The sequence below is a fragment of the Neovison vison genome, chromosome 6 (assembly GCF_020171115.1).
Source record: "Neovison vison isolate M4711 chromosome 6, ASM_NN_V1, whole genome shotgun sequence".
Classification (NCBI taxonomy): Eukaryota; Metazoa; Chordata; class Mammalia; order Carnivora; family Mustelidae; genus Neogale; species Neogale vison.
Genome location: NC_058096.1, coordinates 127,725,109 through 127,740,282, shown reverse-complemented (window position 1 = coordinate 127,740,282; position 15,174 = coordinate 127,725,109). Strand labels below are relative to the sequence as shown.

The following is a 15,174-nucleotide window of genomic DNA, read 5'->3' as shown; positions in this document are numbered from 1 at the left end:
GTGGTCACTGAAGTTTCTGGCAGTCAATCAGTGACCTGACACAGATTTCATTAAATGTCTGGCTCCTTGAAAAGAACCTCTTTATTTTTATTTATTTATTTGTTTTTAAGATGTGATGTGTTGGGCACTTGGGTGGCTCAATTGGTTAAGCAACTGCCTTTGGCCCAGATCATGATCCTGGTGTCCCGGGATTGAGGCCCACATCGGGCTCCCAGCTCCTCCGGGAGTCTGCTTCTCCCTCTTCTCCTTTCTCGTGCTGTCTCTTACTGTATCTCTCTCAAGTAAATAAATAAAATCCTTAGGAAAAAAGTGATCTGTCTAGTTTTTTTATTTTTTTATTTTTAAAGATTTTATTTATTGTCAGAGAGTTGACACAAGCAGGGAGAACTGCAAGCAGAGGGAGAAGCGGACTCACCGCTGAGCAAGGAGCCTGATGTGGGACTCGATCCCAGGCCCCTTGGATGACCTGAGCTGAGGGCAGATGCTTAACTCACTGAGCCATCCAAGTGTCCCAAGAAACTGTCTCCTTAAATCCCATCTCAGCTGTAGAGCTACTTGAACCTGTCAAGATTGAACCAATTACCAGCCTCTGTACTGGTCCTTTATTGATCAAAAGTCATGAGTCGTAATAAATACACATATTGGAGGACTTTTGGTTTTTGGAGGACAGCGTCCTTATTGCCTACTTTGACATCAGCTAGCCACACTAGAAGCATGGGCTGTCAGTCCCCATAGCTGCCTGTTCCAGGGTTGCGAGGTATATGATGATTCCGCTAGCCTCCAGAGTTCCAAAATGGTTGCTTCAGACTGTTCTGCAAACTCAATAGATGTTTAGTTTAAGGCAAAGATTCTTAGAGCATCTTGTTCCAGCATCTTCTATGACATCACCCAACTCTTTAATATTAAACACATATTTTAAGTGTAGCTTTCTAATTCCTTTGACTTTTTAAAAAACTGTTTTTATTGAGCTATTTGATAGTTGCTCTCAGGATTATATGTATGTCAATTGATCACAGTCTACTTCAAAATAAACCTGACTTAAATCTGGTAAAATATAGGATTTTTGATCCCATATAGCTTCATTTTATTCCCCTTACTTTGTTCTGTTATTGTTAAATATCTCATAAGTCTAACAACAAAGTATTAAAATAATTGCTTTATATAATCTTGTCTTTTAAAGTAGTAAGAGAGAACTATATACAATATTGTATATTTAATCACATATTTAACATTTTTTGTGATGTAACTTGCTTCCTTTGGATTTTACTTACTGTCTGTTGTTATTTTCCTTCACCCTGGAGGACATCCTGAGGTGTGGGCAATGGTAGCAGCCTTAGTTAAGTATGTCACTGTTCTCATCTCAAGTTTAACAGTTTTATTTTAATTTTTTTAATCAGTAAGCACTTCTCAATTTCTTAATATTTGGTCTGATTCCTAAGCCTCCAAATGTTTGTTTTTAAAAAAAAATGAAAAAAAAATTTTTTTTTTTTAATTTATTTGACAGAGATCACAAGAGAGATCACAGAGAGAGAGAGAGGAGGAAGCAGGCTCCCTGTCGAGCAGAGAGCCTGATGCGGGACTCAATCCCAGGACCCTGAGATCATGACCTGAGCCGAAGGCTTAACCCACTGAGCCATCCAGGCACCCAAAATGTTTGTTTTTGACCATTTCCTTCAGTTTTTTAGTTGTTTCTTAGAGGGGAGAATTTTCTGAACTCTTTCCTTTGCCATAGCTGGGGGTTCACTCACATACCTTCATATTTTTTGTATGATATAGATAACTCTTTCAACTTTTTTATTGTTGTAAAATACACATGAAATTTATGAATTTAACCATTTTAAGTGTATATCCGGTGACATTAAATACATTCATAATGTTATGCAACCATAACCGGTATTCATCCATGTAACTCTATCCATCTTGCAAAACGAACTCGTGGGGCACCTTTCCAGATCAGTTGGAAGAGCATGTGACTGTTGATCTTGTGGTTATAAGTTCAAGCTCCATATTGGGTGTGGAGATTACTAAAAAAAAAAAAAATTAACTCAAAAAATATTAAAGAAAAGAAAAACTGGAATTCGATACCCATTAAACAGTTTCTCCCTATTTTTCCCTCCTCTCAGCCCTTGGCAATCACCATTCTACTATGTCTGTGTGATTTTGACCTTATATGCCTTATATAAATGGAATCATATTGTATTTTTAAAATTCAGTTAGTTAACATACAGTATATTATTAGTTTCGGGGTAGCATTCAGTGATTCATCAGTTGTATTAACATCTAGTGCTCATTACATCACGTGCCCTCCTTAATGCCCATCACCCTGTTACCCCAGCACCCCACCACCTCCCCTCTAGCAACCCTCAGTTTGTTTCCTATGATTAAGAGTCTCTTATAGTTTATCTTCCTCTCTGATTTTGTATTGTTTTATTTTTACCTCTTTTCCTCTATGCTCCTCTGTTTTGTTTCTTAAATTCCACAAATGAGTGAAACCATATTATAATTATCTTTCTCTGATTGACTTATTTTCCCTTGGCATAGTACTGTCTAGTTCTATCCACATCATTGCAAGGGCAGGATTTCATTCTTTTTGATGGCTGAGTAATACTTCATTATTTATCTATGTACCACATCTTCTTTATCCATTCATCTGTTGAGAGACATCTGGGCTCTTTCCATATTTTGGCTCTTGTGGATATTGCTGCTATAAACATTGGAATATAGGTGCCTCTTCAGAACACTACGTTTGTGTCTTTGAGGAACCCCAGTCTGTTTTCCAGATTAACTGTACTAGCTTGCCTGGGATCTTACTGATTTGTGTTTTTATGAATGGCTTATTTCACTTCACTTACTGTCCTGAAGGTTTATCCATGTTGTAGCTTGTGACAGGAAGTTATTTCCTTTTTGAGGCTAAGTAATATTCCACTGTGTGTGTGTGTATGTATGTGTGTGTATATATATATACACCATATTTTGCTTATTCATTCATCCATTGATGGGCACTTGGGTTCCTTTCTGTTTCAGTTATTGTGAGTAATTTCCCTCTGAATGTGGATGTACAGATATCTCTTTGAGATGCTGGGTTTCATTCTTCTTGGTATATTACCAGAAGTGAAATTTCTGGATTCCATGATAATTTTTAAATTTTTGAGGAACCTCTGTGCTGTTTGCCACAGTGGCTGTACCAATTTACATTCCGAGTAGTAGTGTGCAAGAGTTCCAATTTCTCCACATCCTCACCAACATTACTTGTTTTCTGTTTGGTAGTAGCCATCCCAGTGTTTGTGTTGTGCTACTTCATTCTGGTTATGATTTGTATTTACCAAATGATTAGTGATGCTGACTTGGAGGGAACGGGGCTTGTAACAGTGGGGTAACGAGGTACAACAATGGCCATCTATTTCTCTAACTACATCTCTTTAACTAGAATCAGCAGTAAGTGATTCCTCATATTTGGAGGACAGAGTGCTATTCACCTGCACTGGCTCCTGAAAGCCCTGTGTAAGCTGCTGCAGGAATCTAGGGCATGCCTGCTGCCTGCTTTGTGGCTAGCGAGCAGCAGATGAGTAGTGGCTCTTGTTCTAAGAGCTAAAATAGACTGAAATTAGGCACAATTTTTCTCCAAATTATTCTCCAAATTTTCCACTGGGAGTTGGAAGCCTTCAGTTGACTAGAATTTCAGGAAGTTTTATCAGATTGTCAGTGCAGTTGTTGTCCATGTGACGGTGGATTCCTGGTGTTTCCTACTCTGCCATCTTCCCAGAATCTTCTCTGTAGATGGCTTTTTGTACTGTCCTCAGCTATGTCCTATGACTTGTAGAAATTGGGCTCAGAGGGACGCCTGGGTGGCTCAGTGGGTTAAAGCCGCTGCCTTCGGCTCAGGTCATGATCTCAGGGTCCTGGGATTGAGCCCTGCATTGGGCTTTCTGCTCAGCAGGGAGCCTGCTTCCTCCCCTCCCTCTCTCTGACTGCCTCTCTGCCTACTTGTGATCTGTCAAGTGAATAAATAAAAATCTTAAAAAAAAAAAAAAAGAAAGAAATTGGGCTTAGAGCCAAGAAATGGCTAAAAGTGAACATCTCTTACACTGATAGAACCCGGCGAAGGAAAAGAGTTAGGAGTTGGGCAAGGACCTCTAGACCCCATCCCCCTCTTTTTTTTCTTTTTTCCCAAGAGGTGGCCTGAGGCTTGACCCTTCACATACCTCTGTCCCCATGGAGACTTCCTGGCTCCTGCTACCTCCCTTTCCCAATATGCCCTGCCTAGACATGGGCAGACATTGAAGACTCAGAGTAATGTAGCACCTGCCTCTTAACCTTGCCTTGTAACTGCTGGGTACCCTCTGTGGCTGGTGTGAAGGGACTGTAAATAGAGGTCATGGCTCCTGTATGTTCTGCTTAAGGTTTTCATTCATTCTTTTCAGCTAGCTTTGTGCAGATAGGGGTGCTGGACCTGACGTGTGTTTGGGGCTGGAGTAAGAGTGAATAGAGTCTCTCTGAGCTTATGCCCTGTTGGAGCTTTCTGGAAACTACTGCCAAGGAGAGGAGAGAGGGTATTTGCCACCAAAAGTAATAAGCCAACTGTTCCACCTGTTATGAGGAGAAACTGCATATATAATTTTGGGAGAACCTGTATTGATTAGGTCTCTTGCCGCTAGCATAGAATTTCTGTGACTAAAGCCAAATGTAATTTTATAACTGCCTTTATCTTCTGCAGGTAGTGCGTTGAACACCTCTGTAACCACATGCCTTGCCTTTCTCTTGGCAGAGGAATGTCCTGGCATCTGGAGTCATCCCTCAGATTTCTCTGATCATGGGCCCATGCGCTGGTGGGGCTGTGTATTCCCCTGCTCTGACTGATTTCACGTTCATGGTTAAGGTAAGAAAGAAGGGCCTGCTTCTCCTGCCCTTTGAGAATTGTGTAGTAACTCACCTGCAATAAAAATAGTTCCTGACCTAGATCTAGGTTACCTGCATTATCGCGGCTCTCAGCATGGTAATGATAAGATCTTAGTGGAGGGAAGGTTTTGGCTGAAATCTGTAGCTTATGGGACTTCTGTGACAATGTGCTTGTGTACTTCATTGTTGGGTGGTTTTTACTTGTTGATTTGAATTGCAAATGATTTTTAAGTAATCAAAGGATCCTATCTTCTGCCTAGAGGGGTGATTGGTTCCTAAATCCTATTAAAAAATTCCTCATGGGAAAAAAAAAAAATTCCTCATGGAAGCACTTGGGGGGCTCAGTTGGTTGAGCACCTGACTCTTGATTTCAGCTCAGGTTTTGATTTCAGGGTTTTGGGATCAAGTCCTGTGTTACACTCTGTGCTGGGCATGGAGCCTGCTGAGGATTCTCTCTCTCTCCCTCTCCCTCTGTCTTTGCCTACTTCTCCCCCCACTTTCTCTCCCTGTCTTAAAAAGAAAGAAAATGTTTCTCATGGAAGTCTTTTCTGTAATCTACTTTATTGTGAAGTTGTTTCCTATGTCCCATCTTCATTTCTTCGGCTGTTTGCCATTTCATTACATACCATCTGTAATGGTAAATCTGAACTCTAACTTCATTTTGAGAGGTGCTTTATCTGTAGAACATAATTCTAGTAGAATGAGATTTCTAATTTTAAATGAGGCCTACTTGCACTTATACATGGGTATTTACTTTAACTTGATATCTTTTAAAAAAATTAGTCTTTTCCTCATAAAATATATTTAATAATAACGAACAATAAATGTCAAGACAGATTTGAGGGAGAGAGGTAAAGGTAGTCCTCCAATATGAGGAGAAAACTGTAAATAGAAGGAATGTAAATACTTTTCTTGAGGGTATTTTGGCAGTAAGAATTGAGAAATTATGAAGTGTGCTTACCCTTTGATCCAGGTATTCTATTCTTAGTGACAGACTGAAAACAATATTTATGTTCAATAGGGATGGATTTTAAAAATTCAGATGACCACATCTCTTTCCTGAACAAAGCAGAATTCCCTCTATCTTGCCTGTACAATCAGCATCTACCTGAGCTTACCCAGTCCTCTTCTTCCTGCCAGGAACAGAGGTGGCAATTCCTTTGGCTAAGCCCCTTCTCTCCCCGCCTTCCTACATTTGTGCATATCATGTATTCCAACTCTTCACACCTTTTCAGTAGCCAGCCTCCTCCTGTCCATTCTGTTCCATCTGTCATCTTTAGCCTCTCCCTTGGTACTGGGTCCTCCCATCAGAACTGACCCCTATTTAAGTATTTCCTATCTTCAAAACAACCCAAAAGCCCTCCCTTACTCTGCATCTCCCTGTGGCTGTTGCCCTATTCCTATCTTCCTGTCGTCTCCTTAACACATTCCAATTTGCTCTGCCCCCCTCGCTCTACTACAACTGGTTCTTTTAAGGTCACCAGTGATTTCTGTGTCACTGCCAGTGATCTTTAACACACGTTTTCCTGCGTATTAGCAACATTTATTTCCCTTTGCTTCCACTCTGTTGTCCCTGGCATTTCTTCTCACCTCTCCAGCCTTCTTGGTGTCCATCACTAACCCTAGTGTTAGCTGGCACCTTCAACATCTCAAATGATTACCATTTCTTTTTTGTGGTGAGAACATTTAAGCTCTACTCTCATTATGGTTTTGATTTGCATTTCCCTGAAGATGAGTGATGTTGAGCATTTTTTCATGTATCTGTTAGCCGCCATCTGGATGTCGTCTTTGGAGAAATGTCTGTGTCTTCTGCCCATTTTTTTGTTTGGGTTATTTGTTTTGGAGATGTTGAGTTGTATCAGTTCTTTATATACTTGAGATACTAACCCTTTATCAGATATGTCATTTCCCAAATATCTTTTCCCATTTAGTAGGCTGTCTTTTAGTTTTGTTGATGGTTTCCTTTGGGTATATATCCAAAAGTAGAATTGTTGGTGCTTCTACTTTTAATTTTTTGAGGAACTTCCCTACTGTTTTCCATAGTGGCTGTATCAATTTACATTCCCATCAGTGGTGCACAAGGGTTCCCTTTTCTCCACATTCTTGCCAATAGCTATTCTTGTCTTTTTGATAATCACCATTCTAACAGGCTGAGGTGGCACCTCCTTTTGGTTTTGATTTACATTTCCCAGATGATTAGTGATGTTGACCATTTGTATGTCTTCCTTGGAAAAATGTCTGTTGAGGTCCTCTGTTCATTAAAATTTTTTTTTCTAGCTTTATTGGTACAATTGTCATATAGCATGTGTAAGTTTAAAGTGTACAATGTGATATCCTTATATATACGTATATTGTGAAATGTTTATCACAATAAGGTTAGTTAATACATTTTTCATTTCACAGGCACCTGGGTGGCTCAGTAGGTTAAAGCCTCTGCCTTCAGCTCAGGTCATGATCCCAGGGTGCTGGGATCGAGCCCCGCATCAGACGCCCTGCTCAGTGGAGAACCTGCTTCCTCCTCTCTCTTTCTCTCTCTGCCTGCCTCTCTGCCTGCTTGTGATCTCTGTCTGTCAAATAAATAAATAAAATCTTTAAAAAAAATACATTTTTCACTTCACATAATTACCATTTTGGATTTCTGCTGTAGTTGTTATTGAGTTGTAGGTGTTCTTTAAATATTTTTGAAATTAATCCCTTTTCAGATATATGATTTGCAAATATTTTCTCTCATTCAGTAGGCTGCCTTTATATTTTGTTGATTTATCTTTTGCCATGCAGAAACTTTTCTGTTTGATGTCCTGCTTGTTAATTTTTGCTTTTGTTCCTTCTGCTTTTGGTGTTGTATCCATAAAATTGTTCCCTATGTTTTCTTTTTTTAAATTAAAAAAAGTTGGTTTTGAAGATTTTATTTATTTGAGAATGATACAGAGAGAGAGAATGAGCAAAGAAGCATGCACAAGCAGGGGAGGGGCAGAAGGAGACAGAGAAGCAGGCTCCTGCTGAACCAGGAGCCCTATGTGGGGCTCCATTCCAGCACCCTAGGATCATGACCTGAGCTGAAATCAGACGCTTAGTCAACTGAGCCACCTAGGTATCCTCCGCCATGTTTTCTTCTAAGACTTTTATGGTTTCAGGTCTTTAAGCCTTTAATCCATTTGAGTTAATTTTTGTGACCAGTTGAATATTTGGGTGTAATTGCATTCTTCTGCCTGTAGAGATCCAGATTTCCCAAAATCATTTATCTAAATTTTATTTATTTATTTAAGATTTTATTTATTTGAGAGAGAGATAGAAAGCTTAAAAGAGAGAGAGAGAGAAAGAGATCACAGGCAAAGGGGAGGAGTAGAGGGAGAAGCAGACTACCCACTGAGCAGGGAGCCCAATGCAGGACTTGATCCCGGGACTCTGGGACCATGACCTGAGCTGAAGGCAGATGCTTAACCAACTGAGCCAGCCAGGCACCCCCAAAATCATTTATTGAAGAGCCTTAGCTTTTCCTCATTGACTATTCTTGGCTCTCTTGTCAAATATTAGTTGGCAGTATATATGAGGGTTTGCTTCTCGGCTCTTGATTCTGTTCTGTTGGTTTGCAAGTATGTTTTTATGCCAATACTATACTGTTTAAAAGATTACTATAACTTTGTAGAATAGTTTGAAATCCAAAAATACGGTGCCTCTAACTTTAATTGTCTTTGTCAGAATTGTTTTTGTTATTTGGGGTCTTCTGTGGTTCTATACAAATTTTATTTTATTTTATTTTTTTAAAAGACTTAAAAAAAAAAAAGATTTATTTATTTATTTATTTGACAGACAGAGATCACAAGTAGGCAGAGAGGCAGGTGGTGGGGGCGGGGAAGCAGGCTCCCCGCTGAGCAGAGAGCCCATGCGGGGCTCCATCCCAGGACCCTGAGTTCATGACCTGAGCCAAAGACAGAGGCTTAACCCACTGAGCCACCCAGGCGCCCCTCTATACAAATTTTAGACTGTTTTTTTCTATTTCTGCCAAAAATGTCATTGGAATTTTGAAAGGAATTGCATTGAGTCTATAGATAGCTCTGGGTAGTATGGACATTTTAATAATACTCTTATCCAGGAACATGTGATCTCTTCCATTTATTTTTGTCATCTTCAGTATATTTCATCAAAATCTTAGCGTTTTCAGTGTATAGATCTTCCCACCTCCTTTGTTAAGTTCATTTGGAATATTTTATTATGCTTGATGCTATTGTGAATGGCTGACTTTCTTTTCCTTTTTCAGTGTAGAGAAAGCTACTGATTTTGGTGTTTATGTCCTTTTTTATTAGTTATGTGTTAGTATGCTAAGCAATCCCATTCTGCACTTGCAGAACTTTTAGTATCTGCATATTAGTGCCATCTCCCCTCTTTAGTCCTCCACAACTAATCATCAGGTCTTAATCATTCTACATCTTAAATATTTGATGTGTTTAATGAGAGTGCAATAAAAATGCTACCAGACTGATTTTTAAAGGACTAGATATTCCATAAAAGAAATAATGAGTGGCATGCTCTGCTAGGTGATAAAATATAAAGTGAAATAACAAACTGGTTCATTAATTTATAAATAAATAGACCAGGAGAACAGAATAGAATTGAGAAATAGATGTGAATAAACTCAAATATTTAGTTTCTGATGAAACGGGTATTATTCTATTCAGCGTAACCCATAATGTCAGTTTTTTGTATCAAAGACCTCAAAGGTTCCAGCATTACTAAATTCCGGTTGACATTTCTCAGTCATCGTCTTACTTGACCTTTCAGCATTTTACTTAGCTGATCATTCCTTCCTCTGAAACTTGGAAGCACCATAATTCTTGGATTTCTTCTTCTAGCTCTTCTCTCCTTCCCTGGCTGATGTTTATCCCATCTCCAGACTTTATATATTCAGCTCTTTGCTGACAGCTCTCAAATCTGTGTCTTCCGGATGGAACACTCCTGAACTCTAGGATTACCCATTTGGGGACCTACCAGTGTTTCCATTTGGCCTTCAGTGGTATCTCAAACTTCATAGGTTTTGGTCTCTTACAAGCCTCTTCCAAGTTGCTTTCCTGCAGCCTTCCCCATCTCAATAAATAGCAAGTCCAGCCTTCCAGTGGCTCAGGTGAAAAAACATTGCACCATTTTAACTCCTCTTTTCCTGTCACATGCCAAGTTCAGTTCCAAGTCCTATTCATTCTACTTGAGAATGTAATCTAAAATTATATTGCTTCGTATGTCTTACTACTTACACTGCTACCATATTAATTCAAGCATCCCACCTGGATTATTGCAGAATCCTAATTTGTCTCCCTGATTCTGTCTTTGCCTCTCTCCCACTTAATTTAAATTTTTTAAGCACTGTTAATTGTCTCATACTCAGGGAAGTACGTAAAATACGTAAGTTTGACAATTATTAAGTGCAAATCCATGTAAATAATACTGAGTTCAAGAAATGACCTTCAGGAGCCCTCCTCCCATTACCTTTCCTAATCACTATTGCCTCCTTTCATCCTGTCCAGAATTATTTGTGATCTCAGCTTTTATGGTAATCATCTGTATTTGCTTTGCTTTATAGTTACAAGTTGTGGTTTGTTGCCTGTTTTGACTTTTAATATAAGATGAAATCATATAATATTCATTCTGTTGTGTGTGACTATGACTCATTATGTTTTTAAGATTTATCCATGTTTTCTGTAAATATAGTTCATTCATTTTAATCTGTAGTAAATTATCTTAACATATTCATGCATTCTACTACCTTTTGTGTTTAAAGATTTTTGCCATTGCCGTGGATGCTGATATAAACATTTTTTTAAAAGATTTTATTTATCCACTTATCTATTTGACAGAGAGAGGGAGAGAGAGAGAGAGAGAGAGAGAGAGATATCACAAGCAGGCAGAGAGGCAGGCAGAGAGAGAGGGGAAGCAGGCTCCCCGCCAAGCAGAGAGCCTGACACGGGGGCTTGAGCCCAGGACCCCAGGACCATGACCCGAGCCCAAGGCAGAGGCTTTAGCCCACTGAGCCACCCAGGTGCTCCGTGATCTAAACATTCTTAAACCTGTACCCTGGTTTCAGGTTCTCAGGGTAAGAGCATAGTTATGTCATAGGGTGCACATATCTTCAGCTTTTTAGGGTAATGCCTAACTGTTCATTAAAGACGGTAGAGCAATTTACACTTCTATTTGCAGTGTGTGAGAATTTCACTTGTTTCACATCCTTGCCAGCACTTTTATTAGTATGATTTAATTATGCCAGTTTGCATGTGGTGTGATCTTTCATTGCATTTCCATGACTAATGAGATTTAGCACCTTTTCATATGTTTCTTCTTTTGTGGTGTGCCTGTTCATCTCTTTTGCCCATTTAAAAAATTGTGGGTTTTTTTCTTATTTCTGGAGTTCTTTTTATATTCTGGATGTAAGTTCTTTATCAGTTATATGTTGCAGCTGCCTTCTCCCACACTGTGATTTGCAGCTTTCCTCCTCTTAATGCTACCTTTTGAACAGAGTGTTTCAAAAGTCTTTATTTTGAAATTTTGAATTTTCAGAATTCTATTATTTATTTATTTATTTATTTTTAAAGATTTTCTTTATTTGAGAGCGCGTGAGTGGGGGAACAGCAGGGGGAGAGGGAGAAGCAGACTCTCCACTGAGCAGGGAGCCGTATGTGGGGCTTGATCCCAGGACCCTGGGGTTATGACCTCAGCCAAAGGCAGATGCTTAACCAACTGAGCCACCCAGGCAACCAAATTTTCAGAATTATTAACCATTTGTGAGTGGGTTGTGTATATCATGTTTCTTTACTGTTTAATGCTTCTGGATATAATTCTTAAGAATTAAGATATTTTCTTTCACAACTAGTTAATAAATTCAGGAAGTTTAACACTGATATAGTACTTTAACAGTTGTGGTAAAATATACACAAAAAAGTAAAAAATGGAAAATTTCAGTTACAGTTCTATGGCATTAGGTATATCCACATTTTTGTGATACCAACACCACCAGCAATCTCCAGAAATTGTTCATCTATCCCAGCTGAAACTTTTTACTTATTAAACACTAGCTTACCATTCCCTACTACTCCAAACACTGTTCTTTCTGTGAATTTTTGGAATCCTATAGTATCTGCCCATTTGTGACTGGCTTATTTCATTTAGCATAATGTCTTCAGAGTTAGTCCATGTTGTAACATGTGTTAGAATTGCCATCTTTTAAAGGCTGGTTAATATTCCTTTGTATGTATATGCCACATTTAAATATCCACTCATGTGTCAGTGAACACTTGAATTGTTTCCATCTTTTTAAATTTTCTTTCCCAAATATCTTAACCATTTATTAAAGAACACAGAGGAAGAGGGAGAAAGAGAAGCAGACTCTCAGCTGAGCAGAGATCCCAATGTGGGACTCAATCCCAGGACCCTGAGATCATGAGACCTGAACTGAAGACAGATGTTTAACCACCTGAGCCACTAAAGCACCGCTGCTTTTTTTTTTTTTTCCTCTTTAAAGATTTTTAAAAATTTATTTATTTGACAGACAGAGATCATAAGTAGGCAGAGACAGGAAGGGAAGCAGGCTCCCTGCTGAGCAGAAAGCCTGACGCGGGGCTCGATTCCAGGACCCTGGGATCATGACCTGAGCCAAAGGCAGAGGTTTTAACCCACTGAGCCACCAGGTGCCCCCCCTTTTTTTCTTTGTTAAGATTTTATTTATTAGCAAGGGAGAGCACACAGGTGGAGGGGGTGAGGGAGAGGGACAAGCAGACTCCCCACTGAGTGGAGAGCTAACGTGGAACTCTGATCCCAGGACCCCGAGATCATGACCTGAGCCAAAGGCAGATGCTTAGTGGACTGAACCATCCAGGGAATCCAGCTGTTTCCAGCTTTTGGGTATTGCAAATAAACTGCAACAAATATTGATGTACAAGTTTTTGTACTATTTCTGTGGTGTTCTCTTTTTGTTCTTTGGGGTATATACCTAAGAATGGAATTACTGGGTCAGGTATTATTTCTCTTTAAAATTTTTAGGAAACATCATCCACTGTTTTCCACAGTGGCTGCACCAGTTTGCATTGCCACCAGTACATGAAGGATCCTTTTTTTCCCCACATTCTTACCAACACTTGTTGTTTCTTAGAGTATTTTTGATTTCAGCCATTCTGACACGTGTGAGGTAACATTTCTTTTCTTTTCTTTTTTTTTTTTAAAGATTTCATTTATTTATTTATTTGACAGAGATTACAAGTAGGCAGAGAGGCAGGGGCTCTATCCCAGGATCCTGGGATCATGACCTGAGCCGAAGTCAGAGGCTCAACCCAGTGAGCCTCTCAGGCACCCCGTGAGGAAACATTTCATTGTGGTTTTGATTTGCATTTCCCTGTGAGTAGTGATGTTGAGCATCTTTTCATGTTTCTGTTAGCCGTCTGGATGTCTTCTTTGGAGAAATGTCTGTTCATATTTTCTCCCCATTTTCAGTGGGATTATTTTGGTGTTGAGGTTTTTTTTTTTTTTTTTTTTAAGATTTTATTTATTTATTTGACAGAGAGAGATCACAAGTAGGCAGAGAGGCAGGCAGAGAGAGAGAGAGGAGGAAGCAGGCTCCCTCCTGAGCAGAGAGCCCGATGCGGGACTCGATCCCGGGACACGAGATCATGACCTGAGCCGAAGGCAGCGGCTTAACCCACCGAGCCACCCAGGTGCCCTGGTGTTGAGTTTTGTTGGTGTTGGATGTTAACTCCTTATCAGATGCATCATTTGTAAATATTTTCTCCCATTTAGTATGTTGCCTTTTTGTTTTATCATTTCCTTTGCTTTGCAAAACCTTTTTTTGTTTTGATGTAGTCTCAATAGTTTATTTTTGCTTTTGTTTCTTTTGCCTGAGGAGATATATCTAGAAAAATGTTGCTTAGGCCCCTGTTAATTTTTGAATTACTTTTTATTGTCGAGTTACAATACTTAAAATAAGTGTATAAATACTTAAAGTAAGTATTCTGGATATTAGTTACTTATCAGATACGTGATTTGCAGATATTTTCTCCCATTCTGTGGGCTGCCTTCTCATTCTGTTGGTAGTGTCCTTTGCACAAGATTGTAATTTTGATTAAGTCCAGTTTATTATCTTATGTTGCCCCTGAATTTTTGTCTGTATCAAAGAAGTGTTGCCAGATCTAGTGTCATGAGACTTTGCCCATTTCCCAGTGTCATGAGACTTTGCCCATTTCCTAAGTGTTATGCTTTTAGCTCTAATTTGTAGGCCTTTGATCCCTTTTAGTTAATTTTTATATATGGTAAAACATAAAGTCCAACTTTATTCTTTTGCATGTGAATATGCCATTTTTCCATCACCATTCATTGAAAAGATTGTCCTTTCTCCACTGGATGGTATAGGTATCATTGCCAAACCATTTGAGCATCTGTATGAGGGCTCATTTCTGGGCTTTCTGTTTTTTGACTGGTCTATATGCCTTCATGCCAGTACCACACTGTTTGGATTCCTGTAGCTTTGTAGTAGGTTTTGAAGTCAAGAAAGTGTGAGACCTCCAACTTTGTTCTTCTTTAAGACTGTTTTGATTATACAGAGTAGTCTGAGATTCCTCATCAATTTTAGGATGGGCTTTTCTCCTTCTGTAAGAAAAAGTCATTGTGGTTTTGATAGGGATGGCATTGAATCTGTATATTGTTTTTGGTAGTGTTGACATCTTACAGTATTGAGTCTTTCATCCCATGAATAGGAGATGTCTTTCTATTTATTTGTGAATTTTAAAATTTCTTTCAGTGATGTTTTATAATTTTTAGTGTACAAATCTTGTGCCTTTTTAGTTAAGTCATTCCTAAGTACTTTATTCTTTTAGAAGCTATTATAAATGAAATTATTTTTGTAATTTCCTTTCCATACTGTTTGTTGCTCTATAAAAATGCAGCTAATTTTTTTTAAAGCAGGAGAAAATAAAATTTAATTTCGGACCTCCAGAGAATTTACACAGACATGGAAATTCTAAAAATAGTCAGGCAGAATGAGGTATATTTGTAGTCCTGAGCTAAGGAGCAGGAAGATGAAAAAGAGTAAATGTTTGGTAAACAAATGTTTGCTGGGCCACTCAGAAACAATGGGACATTGAAGACTTTGAGCGGATAGGCCTTTTTAGGTTTCTCCCTGTCTACCATACCTAGTTCGTGGTATAATGTAGTTATCCATTGGGATAGCTATCTTTCTGAAGCAGGTCCTCTATCTAAATTCTTTTCAGGCAATTGTAGGGAAGGTAAAGAGCTTTTCCTGAATCTGCT

General features: G+C 39.0%; 1 protein-coding gene across 1 annotated transcript in view; it reads left to right on the top strand.

Annotated features, from left to right (window-relative positions):
* Window positions 1-15,174, top strand: part of PCCB (propionyl-CoA carboxylase subunit beta) — a 106,911-nt gene that overhangs the window by 24,370 nt on the left and 67,367 nt on the right. Inside the window, exon 6 of the mRNA XM_044252308.1 lies at window positions 4,766-4,876. Within this exon, the coding sequence (XP_044108243.1) occupies window positions 4,766-4,876 (111 nt within the window). The remainder of the gene's footprint in view (window positions 1-4,765; window positions 4,877-15,174) is intronic.